Source organism: Antedon bifida, chromosome 4 (assembly GCF_963402885.1).
Source record: "Antedon bifida chromosome 4, ecAntBifi1.1, whole genome shotgun sequence".
In the NCBI taxonomy this organism is placed as follows: Eukaryota; Metazoa; Echinodermata; class Crinoidea; order Comatulida; family Antedonidae; genus Antedon; species Antedon bifida.
The window spans coordinates 33,468,454-33,495,863 of record NC_136229.1 but is presented as its reverse complement, the minus strand read 5'-3'; the positions used below and the strand labels follow the sequence as shown (position 1 = coordinate 33,495,863).

The 27,410-nt window shown below is 33.5% G+C and overlaps 1 protein-coding gene across 1 annotated transcript in view; it reads right to left on the bottom strand.

Moving 5' to 3' along the window:
* Window positions 1-1,683: 1,683 nt before the first annotated feature.
* LOC144840486 (E3 ubiquitin-protein ligase rnf213-alpha-like) overlaps window positions 1,684-27,410 on the bottom strand; it is a 49,571-nt gene continuing 23,844 nt past the window's right edge. Inside the window, exons 36-83 of the mRNA XM_078696301.1 lie at window positions 26,131-26,352; window positions 25,606-25,769; window positions 25,269-25,491; window positions 24,990-25,160; window positions 24,645-24,817; window positions 24,366-24,488; window positions 23,868-24,030; window positions 23,527-23,639; window positions 23,286-23,418; window positions 22,579-22,772; window positions 22,240-22,425; window positions 22,027-22,135; window positions 21,600-21,800; window positions 21,296-21,426; window positions 20,946-21,163; window positions 20,494-20,661; window positions 19,910-20,332; window positions 19,423-19,555; window positions 18,838-19,172; window positions 18,507-18,676; window positions 18,155-18,361; window positions 17,807-17,997; window positions 17,173-17,281; window positions 16,958-17,058; window positions 16,641-16,832; window positions 16,030-16,284; window positions 15,758-15,866; window positions 15,260-15,496; window positions 14,856-15,020; window positions 14,334-14,450; window positions 14,038-14,148; window positions 13,891-13,944; window positions 13,582-13,776; window positions 12,954-13,047; window positions 12,581-12,615; window positions 12,319-12,425; window positions 11,817-11,976; window positions 11,552-11,720; window positions 11,115-11,215; window positions 10,723-10,962; window positions 10,234-10,372; window positions 9,080-9,163; window positions 8,498-8,669; window positions 8,030-8,306; window positions 7,507-7,704; window positions 4,163-4,252; window positions 3,787-3,959; window positions 1,684-3,320 (exon numbers count right to left, since the gene is read on the bottom strand). Coding sequence (XP_078552427.1) covers window positions 3,173-3,320; window positions 3,787-3,959; window positions 4,163-4,252; window positions 7,507-7,704; window positions 8,030-8,306; window positions 8,498-8,669; window positions 9,080-9,163; window positions 10,234-10,372; window positions 10,723-10,962; window positions 11,115-11,215; window positions 11,552-11,720; window positions 11,817-11,976; window positions 12,319-12,425; window positions 12,581-12,615; window positions 12,954-13,047; window positions 13,582-13,776; window positions 13,891-13,944; window positions 14,038-14,148; window positions 14,334-14,450; window positions 14,856-15,020; window positions 15,260-15,496; window positions 15,758-15,866; window positions 16,030-16,284; window positions 16,641-16,832; window positions 16,958-17,058; window positions 17,173-17,281; window positions 17,807-17,997; window positions 18,155-18,361; window positions 18,507-18,676; window positions 18,838-19,172; window positions 19,423-19,555; window positions 19,910-20,332; window positions 20,494-20,661; window positions 20,946-21,163; window positions 21,296-21,426; window positions 21,600-21,800; window positions 22,027-22,135; window positions 22,240-22,425; window positions 22,579-22,772; window positions 23,286-23,418; window positions 23,527-23,639; window positions 23,868-24,030; window positions 24,366-24,488; window positions 24,645-24,817; window positions 24,990-25,160; window positions 25,269-25,491; window positions 25,606-25,769; window positions 26,131-26,352 — 7,983 coding nt within the window. The 3' untranslated portion in view covers window positions 1,684-3,172. The remainder of the gene's footprint in view (window positions 3,321-3,786; window positions 3,960-4,162; window positions 4,253-7,506; window positions 7,705-8,029; window positions 8,307-8,497; window positions 8,670-9,079; window positions 9,164-10,233; window positions 10,373-10,722; window positions 10,963-11,114; window positions 11,216-11,551; window positions 11,721-11,816; window positions 11,977-12,318; window positions 12,426-12,580; window positions 12,616-12,953; window positions 13,048-13,581; window positions 13,777-13,890; window positions 13,945-14,037; window positions 14,149-14,333; window positions 14,451-14,855; window positions 15,021-15,259; window positions 15,497-15,757; window positions 15,867-16,029; window positions 16,285-16,640; window positions 16,833-16,957; window positions 17,059-17,172; window positions 17,282-17,806; window positions 17,998-18,154; window positions 18,362-18,506; window positions 18,677-18,837; window positions 19,173-19,422; window positions 19,556-19,909; window positions 20,333-20,493; window positions 20,662-20,945; window positions 21,164-21,295; window positions 21,427-21,599; window positions 21,801-22,026; window positions 22,136-22,239; window positions 22,426-22,578; window positions 22,773-23,285; window positions 23,419-23,526; window positions 23,640-23,867; window positions 24,031-24,365; window positions 24,489-24,644; window positions 24,818-24,989; window positions 25,161-25,268; window positions 25,492-25,605; window positions 25,770-26,130; window positions 26,353-27,410) is intronic.

The window sequence follows — 27,410 nt, the reverse complement described above, 5'->3', positions numbered from 1 at the left end:
CGAGCGAACCATAAGCCTATGATATAGGCTGGTGCCATGGGGTGTCAAGGTCATTTAGTTTACATGCACATAATAATATGACAATTTTTACACAAATAAAACATGAATACAAAAAACATTTTTATTTACCACCGACAGGGCCGTAGCCAGGATCTGTCAAGGGGGGGTTCGGACACTAAGTATTTGGGTCAACAACCCTGAGGGCCTGAGGCGAAGCGAAATTTGTTTAAATGACACCCCTAGATGGCCGGAAAAGACACTCTCATGCAGCATGCTACCAATGAGCAAGACGATAACATTTGTTGCCGTATGTTAGATGCGGGTGCCCTGTGCGGAACCGCCGATTGGTTGATCATTCACTCGGTATTTTGTTTTGCATTAAAGTTAAATGCGAACGTACGTCTAGGAGAAGCCCCACTGGGTGAAGGCAAATGCAATTATTATTATAGCTCTATCTATAATATTTATTTACAGCAATTTGAATTAAATTAAATATGCCAATGTAAATAGGTGATATTGAGTACGTATCGGCTGGTGGTCTAGAAACAAATAAACGGTTCCCATAATGTGAACTACAGTACATGCTACCATAGATATTATAGTGTAAAATAATTAATATTCACTATAATCCTCTATGATGATGATACACTATACTTCATAGCCACACATAAATACTGATGTACATCGAAAGGCTATATACTTTATGCATGCTGACTGCCAGTGATCTAAACAATTATAGGTACGCAGTTGTCTGGCGGTGTCCTTTGTACGAATCGTTCGTGCCCCAGCTCGCTGTGAGACGCCTCAATATCATGTTACATGCAGGGACAAAACATTTTTTTTTCAGGTTAAACTCTTAGAAATGTACAGACACGTATCGCTAGAAGTACGCTCGTACAGGGAAGAAGGTAGCCTACTGTATGAGTTATTCACGAACGAGTTTACGAATTTTCAATTTACGAACAACTTTTTGTACTGTGGGGCACGTATTTGGAGGATTTTCGGAGATGAGGGTGAGGTATTGGGCATTTCTGGGATGGGGGTTCGCAGTCGGCTAAGGGGGGTTCTTTGTAAAGGGGGTTAGCTCGACTTTACTGTTTTGTAATTTTTGTCATGATTTTTTAACATCAAAAACATAATCATCGGTCAGGCCCGTAGCCAGGGGGGGGGGGGGGGGGGTCGCCCGAACCATAAGCCCCCCCCCCCCTGGCTACGGGCCTGACCGATGATTATGTTTTTGATGTTAAAAAATCATGACAAAAATTACAAAACAGTAAAGTCGAGCATGTATATAGAAATTGTAGTGAAACATCTTGCCAACCCCAGTGGGTTAATAAATTCCAATGATGAGCATTCATTTGTGAAGGTGCGCTTATGGACACGGAATTTAATGCAAATATAAGCGCTCCGAGCAGCTGACAAGCGCGCAAACAAATTGACATGATAAGCTTACGCCAATATTCTGAAATAGTTCGAGCTATAGTCACAAAATAAAAATCAAATCAATCTAAAACTAAATCAAGCCAACTAAAACTGAGGCAGATTCCTTTCAGTTTGTTTTTATGTTGTAAATATATAATTGAAAATTGAAATTTGGAATCTCCAACACTCCACACATCGAATAAACACAGCGCGGAACTCTAAATGGGTAACATTTCTAAAAATAACTACTAAAACTATAGGTAATTTATAACTCTTAATTATTTATTTCAAGTAGAAATTAGATGTTTTACGTAAATTAAAATATCAAATAGATGTCAAAGATGATAAAACTAATAAGTATTGTAATAAAATAGAATGATTTATATAATTACATTGCTTTAAATGAGATAAAACGTACGTCCATGATTAAACTTTCGTGTCAACACATTACTTACAAAGTACTTATTATTAATGAATATAACAAAGACAGAGAAAAAGTAACTAATAATCGAATATGATATACAATAGTAACCTAGAACTAAAACAGAAATAAACAATAAGTATGGAATTAGTTGTGTTAGAGTAGTAGAGGTACATATGTAACCAAAACACAGTGTTTTCGTGATTTAAACAAAAAGTAAAACGTATGATCTCACAATAGAAATATTATACAAACAACAACACAACATAACGGTTTAACATGAGGAATGAAAGACAATGTCGTAAGTAATGCATATGTTATACTGCATTTTCATCTATTCTCTTTTGTCATTCATTAGTTGATTTCAAAATGTATTTTATTCAAACAACTAAAATAAAAACTACTAAACTTATTGCTACTTAATTACTAAGCTTCTCTCTCAAGTGTCTGTTTACATACAATTACTACAATTTTATTTATTTAGTATTTCATTTTGTATTTCTATTTTAACTAAGCATCTGTCCACATGATCAAGTGTTACAGAAAACATATTAGTTGAGAAAAAAAAATCTTCATTATTATATAAAGTCTGTTGTTGTTTTTGGAGTTCCTAATTTTGTAATACTATTTATATTTTTGTTTTGTTTTGTTTTGAGGGGCCTATTCACTACAAGCTTTCCTTTAGGTTCCTCAACTTTATTTAAGTTATTAGTAAAGTGAAATAAAATGAAATATTTTAGTCATTGATAATTTTACTATAGTCATGATTTAGCTAATTAACACAATATATGAATAACCAACATTCGTATTCTACAGATTGGCTTTTCTCACATAATTAAATATGAATACAAATAGAGAGCAAAACAGATTGTCAATTCTATCTATGTCACAATGTATGAAACATATGTGAACCTGCATTTTTATTTTATGCTTTTTATGCTAATGTTATGTATAATTTATTTTTTTATTTATTTTTTTTTCATCTTATGTATTATTTATTTTTAAAACTATAATTTAAGTCTGAAAGGCAGCTTGAAATCATAAAAATGTTTTACTATTGAAAACATAATTGTCCAGGATTACTAAAAAATATATTATTACACAATCTATCGTCAATAAAACAGAAAAAAATAATACTAGTCTAGGTTTACTACTATTACAATATCTATTGTCAGTGTGTACAACTTAAAATGTCTTGATGAATTAATGTAAATGTTATTCTCTAAATTTATATAGCTTCAATTTTCATTTTTTTTTTTCAATTTAATAAAATTCTCTTCAAATACTAATTAAGAGTAATTGTTTGTTTTGGTCATAATTTCTATTTTCTTACTCCTGTGTAGAGTAAAGTTGAGCAATGGTCTTCCATGCATCCACGGCATGGCTTAGGGTTACGCTGTTTGGTAAACTGTCTAGTCCAGTAATTTCAGCATCCGCATTTTTACCATCATAGTATGGTTCCAAGGTCTCAGAAATTCTGAAAATATACATTTTGTTAGAGAATAAACTATGTTTTTGTGAGTGAGTATGAGTATGAGTAAGTGTGTGAGTAAGAGTAAGTGTGAGTATGAGTAAGTTTATGAGTAAGTGTGAGTATGTGTAAGTGTATGAGTATGAGTAAGTGTGTGAGTATGAGTAAGTGTGTGAGTATGAGTAAGTTTGTGAGTATTAGTAAATGTGAGTATGAGTAAGTGTGTGAATATGAGTAAGTGTGTGAATATGAGTAAGTGTATGAGTAAGTGTGTGAGTATGAGTAAGTGTGCGAGTAAGTTTAAGAGTGAGTTTAAGGAAGTGTGTGAGTATGAGTAAGTGTGCAATTATGAGTAAGTGTGTGAGTATTTTTAAGAGTGAGTTCAAGTAAGTTTGTGAGTATGAGTATTAAATGACCCTTATATAGGATATGACCAAATTCGAGGAATCCTTGGGGTACAATTTAAACTTACGTCCATTTGGTCCTGTCTTCTTCTGATTGGTGACTTAGATTTAATACAATATACTCATAAAGTTCCCCACAAAGCTGATCCAATTTAGTAAACCTTAGCTTAGCTATCAGATTATTTTTGTCTTCATCGTTTAGTTTTTGTCGATAATCTTCACCAACCCCATCAAAAGGATCCTGAAAGTTGCAAAAATATCTTGTTCTAAACTGGCATATATATGGTACGCTAAGAAAAGAGTACTATTTGGCCTGCATGACAGCACAGGATTCAAACTGGCATATATATTATGCTAAAGAAAGCTACTAGGTTGCCTGAATGACATCACAGGATTCAAACTGGGCCTTTTTCATTTTCATTGCTAATTCCTATCTATGTTTACCTGAGAGTTATTGATAAGTCTCACAGCTTTTTCCATTGCAAGTAGTTGCCAAAGAGCCAGTACATGCTTCAGGGTGCATTGGCGGGATGCCTATAAAGATAATGGTAATGTGATAAATGTTAATGTTTTGTTAGGAATTAAGTAAGTAAGTAAAGTTATTGTCATTTGTAAATAGATAAAAAACATTTACATTGAAATGAATTATATTGATATTTAGAAAAAATAACTTCAATTAAAGAATAAAAACAAAGGTGTAGTGTAGAGTTTTTGATATCATACTTTAAAATGTCCACAAACATTACTATTTGTGGCATGAATGGGGTTATAAACAACATTATATAAATCGTAGCTCTGAAAAGAAAAATTAAAATGATGATTAATATGTTTAAGAATACATAAAGCTAATAGAATGTTGAATACCGCCCACATATTGTATACCCACATTTTAGATCTTTTCTTTTAGCTGTAAAGTTCTGAAAAGAGTAACTCTTCCAGAAATCTATTGTGACATTACAAGGCCTTTATTACAATGTAAACAATTGCTTAGTTGAGTTTGAACCGAGTCTCATAAATCTATTTCCTTATATAATACGTGGCCAACGACTAGAATTTACTTGCTTCTAAAACTTTCTGTGGACAGTGTAACTACTCAGTGTTGCTCATATATCATATATTTGAATGCATAAAGGTATGTTTTACTATATTTAGTAGCTTAAATATATTGGTAAAATCAATGTCTTATCTATTAGTATTGGATAGGAACCAGCTGGCTACCTCAAGTAGATATTGCTGTAAAACATAATGAATATAGAATTTCCATAAAACCGGTTACAAAATTGTGAAAATATTAAGTCTAAATTTTAGATAAAAGTACAAAGTTGATGAAAAGTAATAATTAGTAAGTAGCCATATGTAGGGAGAGGGAAATAGGGTGTTTGTAATTTTGTTGAACATGAGTCTATTGTATTTTGTAGATGGATACTTGTATTCACTGTAATAAAAAGTTTGATTTCTTCTGTACCTGTTGCCAATTAACATTCTGTAAAGACTGTGATGTTGCTGCCTGCTATCAAAATAAACATGATGTGATTACAATGAATACAGCAGTAAACAGGTTTAAAGAAGAACTAGATGAAGTTAAAAAGTTAACTGATGATATTAAATTGAAAATAGAAGAAAAGAAGGACTTGATTATTAACGATAACGCAAACTTTCAACGTCAAAAGACTGCATGCAAAAAAGAGATTGATTGCCTGAAAAAAAAAGTCATCAAGGAAGTTGAAGACAAATGTAAAAAGTTGATTTCTGATCTTGACGATTTGTCTAAAGAAAGGGATAAAGTTTTTCCTAATAAAGTGTATTTTTTTGATTCAGTAATTAAAGATGTCGATCATCTAAATTTATCAATCAGTAAGTTAAGTAATCCAAGAGACTTAAACCTTCTTGAGAGATTTGAAAAAGATCTTTCTCTTAATAGAAACAAGGTAATAGATGATGATCAAAGATCTCTCATGCCTAAGTTTATTAAATCTAAACGAATGAATGACATGATCAGTTGTAATATTATTGGAGAAATTATAGCCTATGACCCGGACTATGAAGTTGTTACTTGTACTACTAATAAGTTGGTACAAACAGGAGAATGTTTTACAATAGACGTTTTGAGTTCCCGGCTCAATCAAGCGTGCCAGGTTGTTGCAACTTTAACTAAGTCAACTGGAGAAAGATCAAATGTTGAAGTTATAAATGTTAGTGAAAATATGTACAAAATCAAAAGTTCATGTAATTCTGAAGGCGACTGGAAAATGAAAATAACTGTAGAAAAAAGAAACATCAAAGGATCACCAATAGATGTTGTAGTTGTACCTAGACTTGTCTGTACTGTTGATAACATTTCAAATCACATGGGCAAGAAAAACACTAAAAGAGTGGTTGATGTCATGTCACTTCAAGATGGCAGTATTTTGATATCAAACGGCAGTTGTCAGGTATTGAAATTTAACCAATCAGGTTCATATGTTGATAAATTAGAAAGTTCTCAAAATGTCTGTAACATGTGCAAACTTGATGATAATCACATTCTTTATAGTAATCATGTCAATGGCCCATGTATCGTATTGTGTAATGATCAATTTCAAGTAATTAGATCTTTTGGTGAAGATAAATTAGCATATCCAAGTGGTGTAACAGTAAACAAGCAAACCAGAGTTGTGTATGTTGCAGACGACCAACACAGTGTTTTAAAATTCAGTGTCGATAATGGTGAATACTTAGGTAGAATTGGTAGAACCTTTATAACCAAATCAGAAGATAGTAGGCCTGAAGATGAGGAGATGAAGGGGCCACTTGATGTGGCACTGAACCATGACAACCAGCTACTTGTAGCTGACACACAGAATAGTAGAGTACAGATTTTTGATACAAATGGAGAATTAGTTAGTATTCCAATTTGTGCAGGGCAAGAAGATGGAAAAGTAATCTGCCCATGTGGAATAATCGTAGATGAAGATGGAAACATTATTGTTTCAAGTAATAATAAGTTACAATTATTTAATAGAAATGGAGATTTTATAAAACGAATAGATCACAAGGAAGATGGGTTAAATATCCCACTTGGAATCACAATAATAAAAGGGACAGCAAGGAAGTTAGCAGTAGCAAATCGCACTGGAAACAATGTTTATATCTATAACTACTAAACCCACAATCTCTTTTAGTTGATTTTATGAACCATTGTAAGAAGGGTCTAGTGTATTCTTTCTTTTGTTAGGTCTACCTATTCAATATACATACCAGAAAAATAATAGAAAACCATAATATTGCTATTATTCTTTGTTATTTACCCAGCCGTAAACATACCAACAGTAGGTGTGTAGGTTTATGATTTGTGTTGCAATGAAAGTACATAAAAATAAAATGGATTGTAGAAACATTTCCTTGATTGCCTTGATTATTACTTTCCTAGTTCTGTTTAGTAAAGTTGGATTCCCATTGGGATGCTGTGCAAGGACGCATACACACGTACTGAGAGTAATTTGACCAATCACAAGCAACTATTAACTGAACTGTCACTTGTTTCAAATTAACTGTCAACTGAACTGTTACTTGTTTCAAATTAACTCTTAACTGAACTGTCACTTGTTTCAAATTACTGCGTTGTGTTTGTGCTTGCATTGCATGGAAACCAATCTTCACCAATGTCTTCAACCGTGATTCGATTCACTTGTGATAATCCTTAAAATACATACTGTGAATTTTTGTTTATTTTACTTTCTTGTTCTGGTATTTTAAATAAAATAAAATCAAACAATTAGTAATTAATTATAAAAAAGTATATTTCTTACTGTAGCACTTTTTAGTCCTTTGTCCTGTTTCATAGAAAGTTGATCTCGCAAGTAGTCATTGATCAACATGTCGCCCTCTGGCTTGTAGTTGGCAAGGAAACCAATAGCAATGTCCAATGAAGCTAAGCATCCACACAAGTCTTGGTATGACTTCAGTTCAGCTAGGATATTACATTGTAGAGCCTTTGAAAATTCTTCCTGCAAGTAGAAAATAATGTTTTTTTAAGAGTAAACAATGTATTTTAGCAGGGTGAAATCAATTTATATACTTATACATAATTTGTTGTTATAAGTACAGTAGGATAATAACAAAAATATATAGTAGTCAACTCAACAAATACAAGACTCTCTGAAAACCAGAAACTTTCCCAATACCAGGCGTTTTTACCATTAAAAACACATTCCGAATACCAGATTTTCTGGAAAACCACACATATTTGGCCAGCCCAAAGGTGTCCGGTATGGGGAGAGTTGACTGTATTTGCAACCGTAAAAAAGTCACTACAAAGAATCTCTATTTTACCTGAGGGATATTATTTCGCAAATTCTCAAAGATAGCTGCATTTCGAACATCTTGACGGAATAAAAGTTGGTCAAATTTGCAATCGATAAATGCTCGCCCTCTGACGAATCTTTCAATTACTTGGAGCTCCAGACCAGTCAGGTTATATTCAACTCGGTTTCCTGCCATTGGTCTTACTATATACTGACATTGCGACAAAATTAATGGAAGCAAATCACGATCTGGGTCATAAGCAATCAAATGCGACTGTAGTAAATCTGATTTTTTTTCAACTTTGCTGAAAAAATAAAAATGACAAAATTACTGTTTTAAGTCAGAATCAGGACAAATATGGTTCAATACTCAATACTATATATAATTTATTTATTGAAATCACAGGTTGGCCATCAATAAAAAGTATTCATAAAATATAGGTAATCCTATTTCTTCATTTGTTCTATACATCTACCGGTCGCATCACAGACTAACCTTAGTGTCTCCTCTCGTATGTTCTGATATCTCCCAAGAAATTCATTTTGTGTATCTCTAAGAAACTCTACAAGACCAGTGCAACAGAGTCCAGATTCCTGTCTTGTGGGCAACAGTATTGCCATGTTACTTTTGTACGTCACAGTTTCCAAAAAGCATTCTTGTATTTTTACTGAAATTTGTAATCAAATCACAATTAATCTCTTCCCTTTGGTTTAGAGAGAGATAATAATAATAATAATAATTGTGAAACCTCTAAGCGCTGAATATTATTACCCTGGTCATTTTTTTGCATCAAACACGTAAGGGAACATACTCTCATAATGCAGCTAGTAATCAGCGCAAAGTTGTGTCTTGATCTAACCGGGTACCCATTTATACACCTGGGTGGAGAGAGGCAAACATATCTAAAGTATCTTGCACAAGCAATGCAGCAAGAGTGGAATTTGAACAACGATCTCACGACAAGTAGTCCAACGTCCAACACACTACGCCACACACCCTCACGAGTGTGATTATGAAGCGGCTTTTCCAGAATATTCTATTTTAATAAATACTATTAAAATTATAAAATTATTTTACCTATTGCTGCCACATCTCGTCTTAGAGAATTCCATGCATGAATGAACGTGTCAATCAAATGTTTAAACTCTGAATGCTCTGACACTAAAATGAAGGATTAATATTGTTTAAATCTGTAGATTAACTTAAAGATGTATTGTCCCTTTGACTAATTACAAAAAAATAAAAAATAAAAGATTTAAAAAAAAAGTGGGTCAATTTGAAGTATCATAATAGTTATTAACTTTCACAAAAAGTTAGTCGAAAAAAAAAATCATTTAACTGAAATACAGATGTTTTTTTGTTCAAAAAATAACTTTGACTTCCAGTCAAAGTTTTCGAACAAAACATATCTCATAATGCAACGCGCTTGTTTGGCTACTCTGTATGCATAATCATAAAACTTCCTTGCGATCTGTGTGAAAAGACCTTCTCAACCGTGACGAGTTGTAATCAATCCTAATCAGCATCATGCATAATGCATACTCTTGGTTTGAAATCTTTGTTTACTTTCGCTAGCGACGATTTTCCAGACAAAATGTAATCAAATTAATTTACTTGTTAATTACGTAAACTTGTTGTTTTTGGCTCGAATTTTCAACCTAAAGTGAACTTTGATATGGCCAATTTAAATTTAGAATATTTTGACCTTCATTTTTTGTGTTTCAAGGGACAATACATCTTTAAACTTAATTGTCTGTACCAAACCTCTGGCAGATGACACAACCACAGCAACAACATTATATGCATTAAGTATTTCAATAATATGGATATAATCCTGGAATCTGATAAGATTAACAAAGTGATTGGTATATAAGACCCTAAATCACCAAAATACAACTTAATTAATGAGTTACTGTGGTCTATAATAAGAATCACTTTATACCTGGTGTTAATCTGAGCACCAGTTTCAAACCTAAAGCTCTGTCTACCCTATCAAACTTTCTGTGACAAATGTGATGTGCTCATATATAGACATGATGATGTCATATCACTACCATATTTGGGTATATTATTCCCATATATGGGCACATCACACTTTTTTTGTCAAACTGATTTGATAGTGATTCTGTAGACAGAGCTTTAGGATTGAACAAATATGATCAACAGTGCTTAACAATGTTGACATAGATAATAACAAAAAAAAATTACAAAAAATGAGCAACAATAATTACCAGGGAGTTGGTCCACAAATTTTGAAATACTTAAGTTGATTGCTTCAGATGCATCTATATGTCGGTTGAACTTGTTTATTAGAAGACGTTGTAATTGTACAATGTCTGGTAGATATCGCACAAATCTTAAATGCTTTTCCTGCAAACAAAAAAAGAAGCATGTTTAGTACAAATCATACATCTAAAGTATCTTGGAGTATATACTGAACTAAATTTATATACTGTATACACATATACTATTCACTGTAGTAAAATTACAAAGGTATTTTTATTTATTTTATTTTTTTTACTAATGTTTGTTATTTTTAACAATGTTTTGTAGTGAAAGAATGTGCCACTGCTAGTTGCAGCAGTAATTGTACAAGTTGCTGCAGTAACTCCATGCATCAAAAGACTAGATGTAGTGAAAACATTTTTATAGCGGCTTTGGATCTGAAACTTAATTACAGCACTATTACCAGTAGTATTACTTGTTCTTGTCTAACAAACCTTTTCCATGAAGTGTTTAAGTACAAGCAAGTTATCATCATCTTGTTCATTTTCCAAAGCTTGATGAATGCTGTGTATTGTGATGCGACTACGATGCTGCCAGACGTGAGATGTGTCTGCCAGTTTACCAAGGTCTTCTGGCTCAATTGGTGCATTCAGCAAACACATTAAGGGGTCGTTGCTAAGACGTTTGTCCTCACTTAATGTCTTGTTTGATTCGTTGATCATTTCGTCAAGACCCTGATAGAAAGTGAAATTGTGTTAAATTCTATAATTACAATTAAAAGAGTTAAAACCTTGTTTTTTTACAGTAAAAGTCTGGATGATCTCCTTCCATCTCAACTCAGATCAATTAAATCATTGTAATTGTAAGTCATAGTGGGTTTCCCTACCTGAAGCACAGGTTTTATGTAAGCTGCTGTAAAGTTGTCTTCCCAAGTCTTTCTACAATTCTTTGATGTTAGCAGTTGCTGGAAACCAGATTGTAGATTGTCTATAAAAGGAAATTATTAATTAGTTTTGTTAATCAGAAAAAGTATACACTACACCTAGATATTTTGCCTGTAGCTTAAAAATAGATTTTGTGCTCAACAGTATTGGCAACTTGAATGAGAATAAAGGCAGACATTTTCTTTCCACTTTAGTAGTGACTTAATGATAAAATGTTCAGGCTATCCAGTATTTAATGATCACACCTGCATTACTGTATGGTTTTGAACATTAGCAGTGTAAACAAAATCATTGCTTAGTTGGTTTAATACACACTAGGCCACACCTAGTACCCAAACTTTATACCAGACCTGGACCAACACTTAAAATTTAACATTACCTGCCACTTTTGTTTGAAAAATGTTGTCAATGACTTTATGCAGAATAAAGATACAGTCATCCCTGCTTTTGCCTGTTGCTACTGACAACAGCCGTATATCATTATGCAGATGTCTCCATAGAAACTCAAGGACATTAGGTGGTGGTGGTCTAATAATGGTAATGGTTGGCTAAAAAAAACCCAAAAAACTTGTGATTAAAAATACACAGTATTTAATATAGTTGACATAATACTACACAGTCACTTTATGTTATTTTCAACCAACCTGAGGTCCATGTTGACATTCTGTACCCAGTAGCATACTGCTATGCAACAGGAATCGCACAATAGCAGTTGTTACACAGTTCATGGTTCTTTCACAAACTATTTGGTTGCCATGTGGCTGTGCGTCGCCAAGAACATGACCCTTCGATGTTGTATCAACCCTATAAGAAAAAGATATATTATCTTATATTCCTACTATACAATTTTTCATGTTTATGTGATGTTGAAAACAGATCATTGTTACTGAATGTTTTAATGTCCAACTATTTATTTTGAGTATAAAACATAAAAGCTATTTGTATAGCTTTCTAGCAATAAAAGGAAGATTTACTCAACAACTGTACATAACAAAAATAAGTTGGCATTTTGTGCTTTAAAAACTGGTAAAATAATGTATATGGCACAACAATACATACTGTGGAACTGGGAAACCTTTATGTTTAAATGATTGAATTAAGGAATAGATGCACTCAATTATTGTAAAATCAAGGTTGCAACTTTACATTGTAGTCATGTCAATTGTCCTGTTGTCCGAGTGTAACCTATGTCCCTCCCCTCCTATTGGTGCGCCACACTCCATGCATCTACCAGTACCATAGGCTCTGCCACACTGAAAAATAAAATATTCACAACAAAAACTATAATAAAGGTACAGCTCTTAAGAAAAAAAAATTGAAATTAAAGTTCACATGTAGATATTATTAATTGAATATGAATTAAATATTGTTTTTATTCATAAGCAAATAAGGTAATAATAATACTTACATCTCCGATAACGTAAGGGTGACCATTTGGGCATTCTAAAAAAAGAAATAAAAAACAACATAAGAGCATTGTAATTCTGTTATTAAGTGAATCAAGCGGTTAAGGAAGGGGTACCGACCATTACGGCATGAGTTTGAGGCCAACTCGCCCCTACAACTGTAGTTCTGGTGGTGGAACAAGTCTTCTTGGGCTAGAACTGTAAACCATAGGTCCAGTATACCCGGTGAACTGTTTCACAAAATAGCCCCTGTATCAGGGGATTACCACCTACTATTGTTAATCCCTTAAATCCTATAAAGACTTAAAATATAAAAAATAAGTGCGGATTACAAAAACATTATCATCATTTAGTGTGGTCTTTATATCGACTTACTATTCCATGTCAAGTTAGGGTCAATGTTTGATTGACGGAGTGCTTGCACAGCTTCCATTCTATCATCTTGTGGCATTGCTGGTAAAAATGAATTCTAAAACGGAAAAGTATAGAAATTGAGTATGCTTCATCGGAATAAAAAGATTGGCTGAAATTAAATTAATTTAATTGATATCATATTATAATTTATCTGATAGCCAGTAGCAAAGAGCTCTATCCGAATCTATGAGAAAAGGTAAGAGTATAACCCAAAACCATATGGATAAACTTACTATAACTTAGAATGATACGAAAAGAAAAATAAATAAGTCTATGCACACTTCGGCCAATAATTGCTCAAATTGGAGAAGTTTTGTTAAGTGTGCTTTGTCACAAGACGTTCAGCGTTCATGTTGATGATGATGCTTTATTACCTAGTTGATAAATCAGCATAAATGAATTAATCCTAGACAAAATTAATGTTATTTAGGTCAGATATCCTTTCACTTTAAACTTCATCTCAGTTAAAGTGACCTATTGAGTTTAAGTACTGTGCTCAGACAGTCTGATCATTATATCCTGTGTAGTTTCAGTCTTGGCTTAAAATTGCAAACTGCCATTGGGCAAAACAATAGGTCAAGTCTCTAACCTGCATTTTAGATGGTTCTCTAATCAGTGTAGCAAGGCACTGTGTTAGTGATTTCCGATCAACTACACTAAGAACAATTTGGAGGTGAGTCACAGCCCCCTGAATACAGTAGTCTTGATGGCTCAAATCTGGCATAACTCTAAGAACATGCTGCCTATTCTGTAGTCTGTTCATTAACAGTGTGTCTGCTATGCCCTTTAAAGAATAAAGTAATTTTACCTTTAGTTACTGTATGTATTTGTTGCAAATCAACACCTGAACATTTTGTACTGACCAAGAATGAAACTCATAAACTAGACAGTACCGTACCTTGATTTTGAGGAATGGAAAATTCTGAAGGGCTTCTCCAAACTTTCTTTTAACCTAAATAAAAATCAGAGAAACATTTTTAATTGCACTGCCATTTTTAATTCAAATATTCGATATAAAATGCTGAAAGTAATATAATTAACCTACTTCTTGACTCATCACTTTAGCTTCTACTCGAGTTGTTGCATTCATTGTTATCTCTCTAAACAAGGAAAGAAGCAAGCAAACCTCTTTTTGTTTTTCTTTTCCTTTTACATTCTACATGAATAAAAACAGCTAAATTAGTAAAATTAACAAACAATAATTAATAAAAACAGAAAGAACATTAGTCATGTATAAACTATTTTTATAGAATAAGCCATGGAACCAAATGTTAAATATGTAAATATATATGTATATACATGTATATTGAATAAAAACAAATTTATTTTCTGTTTACGTACAATAATCACTTTAGACATTTTCTCAAAGTCTTTGTCCACCACACATTCACCAACTGCTTCCCGAATGCTTTTGTACGTATTGCCAACAATGACAAAATAATCTGGAATACTCTGTTCCTGTGGTATCAACCAAATATATATAATTAAGTCTCTTATTTAGAATCCATTCTTTAGTCACAGTGGGTTTCACATAATAATATATAGTCATAATATAAGGATGGTGTAAAGAGCATGCTTTTTTTATTGTTATCAACCTAGAAGTCATTCTCACATTGAAGTGCTTAAGCAAATAGGAATTAGTATTAAAGGGATATAGCTTAAAGTTTAAGAAAGAACTTGTATACATTGTTTGAAGGTTTGCATGGCGAAATCAATATGTTGATATAAACTTTGTCCACAAAGTCTCCTGAGGACGGTCAAAGTATATTGATCAAAACAGATGTTTTCAGAACAATGTATAGAAATGTGCCACAAACTTTATATCAACTTATATACAGTAAGGAACATCTGTGTGAAACAAACCTGCACTTTCAGCTCATCTGGCAAGATCCAGTCTAACTGGACATCATCTCTCAGTTGGTTTATAGCATCTCTACCATAAGCCTTGTACATGTATCTCACTAAGTACAATTGAGCTTGCTTGTTCTTCTTGCAAAACTCACATGCTTCCTTAAGCAGCATACTTAGCTAAAATAATGTTTCATAAAAATTGAATATCTTTCTTTAATTTTTTATCATTTTCACCTGGGATAGCATTGATTGATCATTTTTTAAATTAAATTTTTTCTTTAATTTATTGTTCAATCATTAGTTTCTTTATTTAATAAAATAATTTAATATTGTTATTGTTGTTTCGTTAATATGTTATGTTATATATCATGTAAAACAATAAGTGTGAAGATGTAAATAACTAAATAAAAACTTACAAGACGTTTGATGTTTATTGAATCGTGATGTTGCTGTATGACATCAATGAGAATTGTAAAAGCAAACCGTATCTGTGCTATGGCTTCAAGTAATTGAACACTTAATGAACCCCTATCATCAGTATTCTGTCCTGTAAAGACGACTTGAGCACTTTGAAGTTTGCCATGAGCATCTTGTATCAGCTCACAGGTTTGATTATCAGCAGAGTCTTGAGATACACCTGAATAGTATGTGTCCTAAAAATAAGAAGGAAAAATATGTTAAGAAAAGACAGAGTTCATTGTGACAGGGGCTCATTGGTTAATAAACTGTAATAACTGGAGGAGGAGGGGTTGTGCCAAATGCAGTTATTCAATTAACATGGGGGTAATCTTAAGACTAAACAAATCTTAAAATGACAATGAACAATATCTAATAAGGTAAAAACAATGAGTAAAACAGCAAATGTTCTTGTTTTCAAACAGAGTTCATTTAGCTGATTACAAACAGATACATACCTCTAAACAGTTTATAAACAATGCACAGATACTGACAACATTAGAGCCTTTCATAAATAAATTACAATTCGCAAGATATCCTTCTACATGTTCTTTGACTTGTTCAAGGCTGTGAAATATCAAACAAAGTACGTCAGTGACAAACATTTTACAACAATCATTTATGCCCACCTTTCAATTTCATGTAAGTACAAAAGTACAACTAAAAGCATTACCCACTCAACACTTGAAAATACTAGAATACATACAGTGTATTACAAAATAAAACTCACTTTGACTGAAGTAAGAGCTGAAGTAGAAATGACCTGACAACAGGATTTGGATCAATGCAATCCTCGGGGAATGGAGAAAAGTTCTTGGTGGCTTGCTGTTTCTGTTTCTTTGAATCGATTGTAACATATCCTAGCAACATTTTGATGACCTCTTCACTTGGTGGCGTTCCATCTGCAAAGCAAAGCTGCGAGATGACTTCCATGAAGAACGAGTTACAACACTGTCTAAATGCATTGTGCTTTGCAATGGCCGCACTAAAATGAAAAAAAAACAATTTAGTATAACTATATACTAGGTATGTTTAAAATCCATTTCAATACGATGTATTTTAATTTGACACAATTCTGAAGCTGTCTTCACTATCAAACTTTCAAACAAAAAATGTGATGTGCCCATATAAGGACATGATGATGTCATATCACTACCATATATGGGCACACTTTGTTTGTCAAACTAGTTTGATAGTGTAGACAGAGCTTTAAACATTTCCAATAGAAAAGATTTACCTATATTAACATAGGACATTGATTTACCTTATAGTAATAGTCTGATTACAAAACAATTAAACATTATATGGCATTTTTTCTGTAATAAAAGAAAACCTCCTTACCTTACTTTAGATTGTTCTTTACATTGAAAATCATCAAATTCTGACTTGCATAATGGACATTTACGAGCCATTTCTGTTATGAAGTATTCTTCAATGCATTCCTTGCAGAATACATGTTGTTTTGGCTCACATGGGAGCATGACAGGGTCTGCAATGCTCTCCTCACACATTCCACATTGATGGATTCCACTCCTTCAAAAAATTTTGAATGCAAATAAATAGTCTTTTGATGTTTAAATTACTGATTGATCTCGGTAAACATCATTGTCAATGAATTATAAAAATAAAAAACAACTAAACATAAAATTTTAACTTACTTATAGTAAACTTTACCAGCGTTCATGTTCATGTCATTTAAGATCTTCACCAACATCTTTACAGATTTATTCATCTTCAAATTTGCTGATTTTCCTAGCCCCTGGTACAAAAAAAAACCACCCCACAAATTTAAATGATTTATTATCATTATTCTATTCATTATTTTTTATCAGTTTGACAAGAATTAAACTTTCTAGATAAAGTCTATACATACCAGCCACATGGCCCTGCACTTTAACGAGATCAATTTTGCAAACTCATTATGTGGCAAAGAGACATGCTCAAAGAAAAGCTTCATTACAGTAATCCTTGACCATAAACATCTGAAAACAAAATAATAAACAACTAGATATATTTCGTCACTATGACAAATTATGTGCGATATGCATTGACTGATATACTGATTGATTGATTTTTTCAGAATATTTAACTATTTATAATATATGAAAGACAGGATCTTGGTAACACAAATACAAAACCTGGTTCACTGCACATCGAGCCACTTAAAACAACCCGATCAAAGATCCCTCCGCATGCATGTCATAACCACTTTTGTTACATGATAATAAAGACATAAGTTAATTTTTCTCTACATTTCATTATACATCGTGTGTATAATTTATACACTAGGAAATTAAATTGAACAAACAATGCTGATAAAAAAAAATAATTATATTTAGTCTGATAGAATCAAAGAATTGAATGTAGGGTTTTACATAGAAAGAATAGAGAGATATGTAGGTAATTTACATCAACTAGTCCTAGCTTGATATTGTATACACTATTTATGTATATTATGTGAATTTAATGACAAACATGAAGGAAGGCCACTTGATTTCATACTGTACCTGCATTCATCTAGAATTATTCGGTTGCCAGCACTGTAAACTCCATTGTCTTTCTTGAACAAGTCCATCACTCTCTGAACCACTGGAAACAACTTATGTATTTCATTTAGCCATTTTCTTTGGTCTATTTGTGTGCGGAAATCTTGGTCGATATTGCCCAATACATGTTTCAGACTTTTGACATCAATAGTCTACAACATACATATATTTGATTGTCAGTAGGTTTGTTTTTAAGTTTAACCTCTATTCTTATGAAAAGTAAGATAATTGTATTTTCATTATGACATTGAATTTCTACAAATTCGGGAAACAAAACTCCTAAAATCGTAATAGTAAAATGATTCATACCATTTCTCTTTCTCTTTTAATCTCTTCTTCTTCTAGCGCCGTCAAGACACCTGGGCATAGTTCAACGATCTGTGCAAAGTGTTCAAATCTTGCTTGTAACTTGATAAAGGCCAAATGCACACCGGCAACCAGGTCAACACTTTCAACTTGACCACCAAGTTTGTGTACAACTGACAAAGATGAGTTTTTCAACTGTTGGCAGAGTAGCTATTGATACAGAAAGAAAACAAGGTTAGCTATTGGGTAATTTATGGTTAAAAATATTTTTTAACATGCCTAAAAATACAGAAACTATGAATTGTAACTTTTATTGACATTATAGGTAAAAAATGTGGATCATATAGCAGCATACCATGTGTTCACCATATAGTGTTGTCTTGCAAGCCATGCTGACAAAATCTGAAATGTAGCTTTTAATAACATCTTTACTGCCAGTAGTCATGGCAACCTGGAGGATTTTTCCAATCTCTGATTTTTGTATGTTCCGCAAGAACTGTTGTTCCGATGATATTTCTGCTCCAACTATAAAACAAAATTCATTTTAAATAAATTTGACATCTTGTTATAACTGTCCATATTATACCTTTGTAGTGTCTTGTTGTAAATCTAAGAATAACTTGTCAAGTTATTGGTCAGTATCACTTCAGAAGTAATTGGAATGTTGATTTACAAGAAAAACAAACCTTTTGCTTCAGATGCAAATGTCCAAATGTCATCTAATTTTCTCTTCACAATCCAAGAGAATGGAAATTTGGCTATGAATGATTTTCCACCAAATCCTTGCTCCAAGACCGGTACTTCTGACCTCTGGATTTTTTTCTCAGGAGAAAGGCACATGTCATAGGTCATATTCATCAATTCGTTGGAAGAGAATATATTAAGCCAAAGACGGTGAGCCCAACGATGGTCTGTTTGGTCAGACATCAGAAGGTGGAGGTTGTTACTGATGTCACAGGCAGCAATTACTTCAGCCAGAAATGAGGCTACAGTTGTTGTTAAACGTTGCCAACATGCCTGCCTATATATCAAGAAAAACAAAAATGTTCAAATAATTTATTCCAGATTTTACACTACAGACAATAACACATACTACATCACACATGCTAGACCCGGGGGACTCCAATAGCGAGCTTAATCGCTAGCGCAAGCTTAGTGTGCAACGCTAAAATTAAACAAAGATTCCAGATCTGAAACAAGTCAATGTAATTCTGGTTACAAATCCTACACTGTGTTGGCGGAAAGTATGCCTTCCAGACAACTTTACTCACCTAAATGTCCCACTCTCTTGTACCTCCTTGATGTCTAGACCTTTTCTGCTTAACCAATCTGAAGGATTTAGTCCTTTTTCTTCTTTCTCTTTCACCAGACTAATGATGAGATGCTTTAGTAAATTTACAAATTCTGAATGAAAATGAAAACATAAAACAAATTATGGTAAAAAGAAATAAGAGAATGAAATAAAAGTGACATCCATCAACCAAAATGTTTTCCTGAATGTTTTCAAGCACTATCTGTAAATATAGCTGTACAGTATTACCAACTGGGCTACTTCACTTTATTTATACATTCTATTTATTAAAAAGTATTAAAATGTGAATAAATTAAACTGCAAGTTGTGTTTAGCCTTATCTATTGTTTATTTACTGTAACTTATTCATGGCATATTTAAGCCATCTATAGACTAGGCCTACATGGGGTTAGGGTCAATCAACTACATCAAACAAGATTTCTGAAATGAATAAAAAGACTTAGTACCACGATGAGCACCATCCTCTTCTATCAGTTGCACTAACAGACGGACTCGCTCCGTCGATCTATGTCGTTGATCAGAAGGATCAATAATTCTTGCCATAGCTGGATGAATACAATCAACAAGAACGGCTGTGTAATTGACAGGAGAAACTTCATCATGTGGAGAGCTCTCCAGATCCATCATTGTGACATCTTCAGAATCTTCTACTACAGGTTCTTCCTCCATCCCTTCATCAATCCTGTGCTCCATCATCCCTTCTTCCATTCCTTCCACCATCTCTTCTACTGTGGGATCAACTGAAGATGCCACAACCTGGTTCACATCTGATTTACACATTTGATCGATGTTAAACATTGGATCAATGGAATTATACTCCATATCTTCTGATTCATTATCATCATCTTCTTCCATTTCTTCTTCATTATCTAAATAGCAAGGAAATTATACTGTATAGTGTACTGTAGTTAATTAACAAAGATAAAATAATAATATAATTATAACAAACATTACCAACAAACAAGGATAAAAATACCCACAACATAAAATCATTGAAAGTGTCTAAAAGTTAAAAAAAAACCACAATTACCTTCAACTTCTTGTTCCCAACTCTGGCTGATGCTTTCTATGTTCTGCTGTTCCTTTGGAGCTGGAAGTAGTAACTTACTTATTGGTTGGCCTAAAAGTTTGGAAACATCTGGACAATTTTCCTTTGGAGGTTGAAGGTCATCGATGTGAGCAGAAGACCATAGTCCACCTATTATGATATAAAAGGTTAAAGATAATTTATCCTACATTTTACTGGTTTCAAATTGAATTTTGTCTAATAGTTCTGTTACAGTCACTTTACACCAACCACATTTACTTTACTTGCAACAAATCTTTTAAGAACTAAAAAAAATCATACATTTTTGCTGCATTTCAACTACAGTAGTAGAAGCTTGTACAGAAAATAAGGAAATAGTAAGTTGATAAAAAAAGGATTCTTCAATCAATGCTCTATAATTATTAAACAAAGATATTATTATGGTATGTATATACCTTGGAATCCATCAAAGCATCTCTTAACACGAGGAAGCTGAATGACAAAGACTACATGAGCTTTGCTTGCAGTCTCTTCTTCCACAGAAGACAATGCATTCCCTCGTTCATCTTGCACTCGATAGGAAGCACAGGAAATCAAATTTGTGGTGTCGCTGCTTGCATCACATTGCACTAATAATAATCTTTCATTTTCATTAACTGCACAAAAGAATTTTCTAAAAAAAAAAAAGATAGTATTTATGTCGTAAAAAAGAACAGAAAGTAATGATTTGCCTCTCTGGTATAAATGTAAGTTCAAATGAGTTATGACTTTACTTGGAAATTAAAAAATGCTGTTTTTAACTTACTGGACTCTAACAGAAAATTGTTGTTCATACTGGAACTCTTGTAGGGAGACCAAACTGATGTCAGACACAGAAACGGATTCTGTAAGAGCTCTGCAATCTTTCTCAGTCAGCAGACGTGAATACGTAGTTACCTAAATATAATACATACATTGAAAATTCCATGTTATATATAAAATGTTTTCCTGAATATAGTTAATAATAATTCACTTTTAACACAGTTTTGTAAGAATGTGCTAATGTTTCTAATTTCTGTATTTTTGTGCGCATTCCAAGATTGAACAGAATAAAAAGGACTAAACCTTACCTGAGCTAAAATGCCTTCATTACCAGGATTGTTTCTAAGCTGATCCTCAAGATAGTCTGCTAGGCATGAATGTTTCTGAACGTTAAAGTATGTATCCTGTAATGCCTTTTTCTCTTCTTCTCTCATTCTTGTTTCTGATAATCTGGTGACAGATTCAGGGGTTGCACGCATCAACAGCTGGTTTTTAACATCTTCAAATATCTTTTCAAACATAATTTAAGGAATGAAAAAATTATTAACACTTTTATTTGATAAACATACATAGTTCCTTCCCAATTTTCTTTATAAAAGCATAGTATGATACAAGCCTGATGCCTACAAATTTTCAACTTCAATTGTGTTTGAAGACGTCAATTTTAACCATTAAAGTTCCAAAGTTGCACTGATCTTTCTGTATTGAATACTAACAAACTGTAGCTTTAAATACCTCTTCAACAGTATCAAAGGATGACCACCTTTGATACACAAGGGCAGCAACTGTATCACCATGGTAACCAATAAATGCATCACTTTTCTTAAATGCATTATCTGATGAACTAATGAAAGAAATAAAAGTATGTAAATTGAAAAAAAAAGGTCTGTACAAGTTTGAAACATTTTTGTTCAAAAAACATAATTGGAAGTTATTGGAGACACTTACTTGACACGATGAAACATTCGTTTGCTAGAGATAAAAACCTCAACCCAATCTTCAAGTCTTCTGACAACTTGCAGCTGCTCTTCACTCAACATTGTTGTCATCGCCAAAAAGTGTTTCTCAAGACGGTTGATGAGAGGGATTGGAAATCGTGTACGTACAACTTCTTTGTCGGCTACTACTATCAACCTAGAACATATTCAAATCTTGTTTAGTAACAAACAAGTACCAGACCACAGAGCTACATCCACAGAGCTAGGGAAATGGTAGACTGACATGCACACCTCTTTAATTCCTGCTTCTGCAAGGTTAAATTTGCAAAATTAAAAAAGTAATTTTTACCTGAATGAATCATGAACACGACATTTAACACGGTGTGTGCCGAGTCCAAGATCTACATATCGTTGTCCGCCGAAGTAAACGTAGTACTGGTTGAGGGCGTCATACAAGCTTTCGTAAAGGTTCTCAAGATTTAAAAGGACAACTGTCTTTCCCGCCTCCATATAGAGTTTGATGCGATTGATGTTTCTACACACCTATTAGAAAATTGGTATACACTTTAATATTTTTATGTATGGAGATATCAACTGTTAATCTGTAAGTTATGCACAAATTTCTCCATAATGCTGGAAAAAAAATATATCTCTAAAGAATTATTAAGATTTACCTTAAAGATTAAAGACACTATCCCTACATTTGTAAAACTAATGCATATATAACTAAAAACATTAAACCAGGTCATTCCTCGTCTTAAATGTACATTTTATGGTACATTATGATAAAAAGTGAGAAACAACAATGCACTATCTAAAAGTTATCGCAGTAGGCCTTAGTAGTATTTAATTTTACATAAAATACAGTTTGTGACCATAAGTTATATCAAAAAATGTAGGGAACGTTAGTATTGAACCTAGAAGAGCATTTCAGACAGATGCTGCAGTGTCGACATGTAACAACATAACAAAACTTGTGAACACGGGTTCATAGTTTAACCTACCAATGAATTTTCACTATAACTCTATAGCAGAATAAGATATACAGTACAGTACCTGGGTGTACTCTTGATCAAATGGAAAACTGCTTCCATAGATAATGACAGCATCTTTCATCTTATTCAGATGTTGTTGTAAAATGGGAAGAGCTGCAAACTTTTCAGTTAATACAAGAAGGTATCTGCTGTCTCTATAATGTAGAAAATATTCAGGATTTAACACAAAAAACTTGAAAACAACAACAAATAGTTACCATATTTATAAAAAAATTAGTAGTTTTTGGGTTTTGTCAACTTACCCATCTGATGTACCATGTCCAACTTTTTTATTTCCTCCAGCCTGTGTCTGACCTTGAGCATCTAAGCTTGCTTTGATAAGGCCAGATGGTGTACAATCTGGATCATTTTTACTCTAGAAATACAAATCATGGTTTTCAAGAGAACAATTTCAAAATTTTTGAAATTAAGTAGTAAGTCAATACTTTTATAATTAAGTCTATGACAGTGCAATAATCTTATAATAAACAATAAATATTTGCTAAATACATTGCTTGGGCAAATATAAAGCAACAGATAGTCCATTATAAACATCTGGTTTCAGAAAGAGTGACATGTTTCAAAAAATGTAGTAAACACTAACCTTCTCTTTTCTTATGTATCCTTCAAGTTTCTTCCCAAATATGTTGATGTAGACTTCAGTTCCTTCCATCCCACCAAAGTTTCGTCTAATTGCGTGCTCAATTTCAGCCCAAGTTGGTGGCTCTCCTGATATCTTGGAGAATTGATTCACCATCTTAATCAAACTAAAACAAAATAAACATTAAACTTAAAATGGAACAAAAAGGACTCGTAACCTTCAATTATTTTTATATTATGTATGGAATTGACATAGTGATGGCTATTGCTAAAGCCTTGTGTACACTATCAAACTTCATGTGACAAAAAATATGTGCCAATAGACATATCACTACCATATTTGGGCATATCACTACCATATTTGGGCATATCACTACCATATTTGTTTTTTTTTTGGTCAAACTAGTTTGATAGTGTAGACAGAGCTTAACAATGCCATAACATTTTCAAATGTCTTTGATAAAGATGATTTGTTGTACTAGTGATAGATGTATTTGCTTACCTATAGAAGTCTCTTAGTCCAAAGAAATCATGTCCTTGTTCTTGATAGATCTTTAAGTATCCTTCTGCAAGTGGCTTTAGGATTTGACTGACATTATTCGAAGTCTCTGATGCACATATTCCCCTAGTAATCAAGATAATTCAGTTTTTTGAAAAAACACAAGCAGATAAGAGGACAACCATGTGGTAACTTTCCATGACAACTAAATAAAACAATCTATAAATTCTAAAAAGATTAACCACATCAAAAAAGTCAGCGATGTAGATGCATCATACTTACTTGGCACTTTCTATGAGTTCAGCTTCGTCTGGAACTCCTCTAGAAACCAATATGCCTCTATTCATCTTGGCCGGATCAAGGGCCCAGTTTGAGATTCCTATAAATGCAACTTTTTTATAGTCTGGTGGATTGTCTTCTTCTTCAGAGCCATACTCTAGCAACGGATGTAGTGTCTAGAAAAGAAGTATAGGAAAAATAGAATTAATGTAAAGCTGATCTGGTTTTAATATTCGCATCCCATCTTAAAAAGTAATAAATAACAATAATAAGTAATAGATAAATATATTATTATTATTATTTTTTAAGCTAATATGTTCATAAAAAGTCAATAAAAAGAATATATACCTTTAAAGGCATTCTTGGAGAGTCTTCAGCAAGTCCAACTTCATCAAGAACAACAACGGACACAAATTTGTTTAGATCTTTGCTTTGCTGGAATCGGCTACATTGACGAAAAGTTCCCACAATTCCATCTGGTGTGGACAATGGACTGCACTGATACGATATCATGTGTACCTGATGCCAAAAAGATTAAAATTCAGAAAAAATGTCAGAATCGTAAAGGCTTTTCTTGGGAAAACGTAGCAATAAATGAATTCTGAAAAAAGTTAAGGAAAACCATACCTGTTTGAGTTCTTTGAAAAGCTCAGATGCTGATGAGTCTCCTTGCATGGCATCAGCCACGATTGTCTTGGCCAATGATTTGGAACTTCCAGGTTTGCCGACCAAAAATAACGGGATCCTCAACTCAATGCAGATAATCATCATGAAGATGTTCTCCTTCAGTGCCATGTTGCGAGCAATGTTTGGACCTAACTGTATATTATCTAAGAATATTTCTTGACAGCTGGAAAAGAGAAAACGATTTAATACATTCTTGAAACTGCAAGTGGTTACTTTATATTTGTACATTTTCTGTTAAATTTTTTACTGTTTCATGCTTGAAAAATAAATATCCAACCTGTTAATTTCTCTGTAAATGGTTGCATGACCTCCACGTAAATTTAGTGGGTTCTTAAAACTCTTGGCCACAGTTTTTCTGAATTCCTCTCGCTTTTTGTCTAAGCATGCATGGTAGCAGACACCAAGAGCGAGAACCAATGCCCATGTAAGGTCATCAATGTCCTTAAAAAAAATGAGACCACAAGAAAGTATTACTCCTTTTGTTCGGTTTATTAGGCTTATTAACAATAACATTTTCTTTCTTTTTACACTTGTGTTAAACAGCGCATATAGACTATTTGTATTTTGCACTATATAAATTTAAAACCATTACATTATTTATGCAGACAGACAAATCAGAAAAATAGGTAAAATAAATCAGATTAAGTTCACTGTTTAAAAAAAAAATTAGTTAGAAGGGGTTGTAAGTTAGATTGAGAGATTGGTGAGGGGCACAATTCTCATAAAATAAACAAATTATATGCGGCATTCAGTTACATTAATTTCAAAAGACAAAAACAAAATTTGATCATAACAAACAAACCTCTAACTGAGAATGTTCATCCTCAGAATCTTCTACATCCTCATATAATTCATCATCGAATTCATCTTCATCCTCTTCCCTTGGTATATCTTCCTCTTCAATGTTAACTTCCTTCCTTCTTTCCTCAATCAATGGTCGCAGCAAATACTGCTTGTCAAAGAACCACGTCATCACATTAAGTGTCCTCTCAACATCCCTTAAGCTCACAAAGCTGCACTCATTCTAAATAAGACAAACATTAATTGATATAGATATAAAAAAATTCTGTCCTGTGTTCAATTTGACCTGTACTATATCAGTTCCTCTCTACACCGCCTTATCCTCACTAGTATTTATCAACCAGGTACTCATTTACAGCTTAGTGGATATCTATTCAATTGACATGGAAAGAGAAAAACAACTAAATATTTTATACACTCTAAAATTATTCAAAAAAAGTCAGACTACAACTCTGACTCCTCTGCAAAATAGTATGCAGACACCTTTCCAGGAACTCTTTTCACATGCTGTGTTTTACTTGTTTATAATACACAAACCAACAGTGGTGTTGGTAGTCTATGAGTGAGATACCTACCTGTATAGACTCTACATATGCCATTATTCCCAATATGGACACCCCTCGAAAGGAAAATGGAATAGTCCAGGCGCCGTAGCGGGCCGTACAAACGTCTCTCACGCATGACATCGTCCTCATATTCCGAGATCCACGTGATCACGGCGAGGGGAGGCGGGAGGGATTGCTATACAGGTAGGTATCTCACTCATAGACTACCAACACCACTGTTGGTTTGTGTAGTCTATTTCGTGAGATCCCTACCTGTATAGACTCTACATATGCCAGAGTAGCACCGGCATCAGGAGGAGGGCGTGATTGTGACTAAAACCAAACTTACCCTACTTAGAAGGCCGACAAATCGCCGACGCTACGGTCGCCTGGGACGAGACAACGTCCTGAAGGTAGCACGATGAAAAAGTGGTCTGAGCTCTCCACCATGCCGCCGCTAAAATATCCGAAACGGGCACACCCCGAAATAACGCCCACGAAGCCACTGAGCCACGCACCTCGTGCATATGAGCTGGCGGCGGCAAGCGTGAAGATGCATACGCTGACTTGATGGCGGAAACGACCCAACGGGCTATCGTATCCTTAGAGGCGGGGCCATGGGGTTTTATTGTCGTCACAAACAGATGTGACGTTCCATTTCGTAAATGTTGCGTGCGATTAACATATATTTGTATCGCACGCACTGGGCACCAAAGCCTGTCTTCTCGCACAGAGG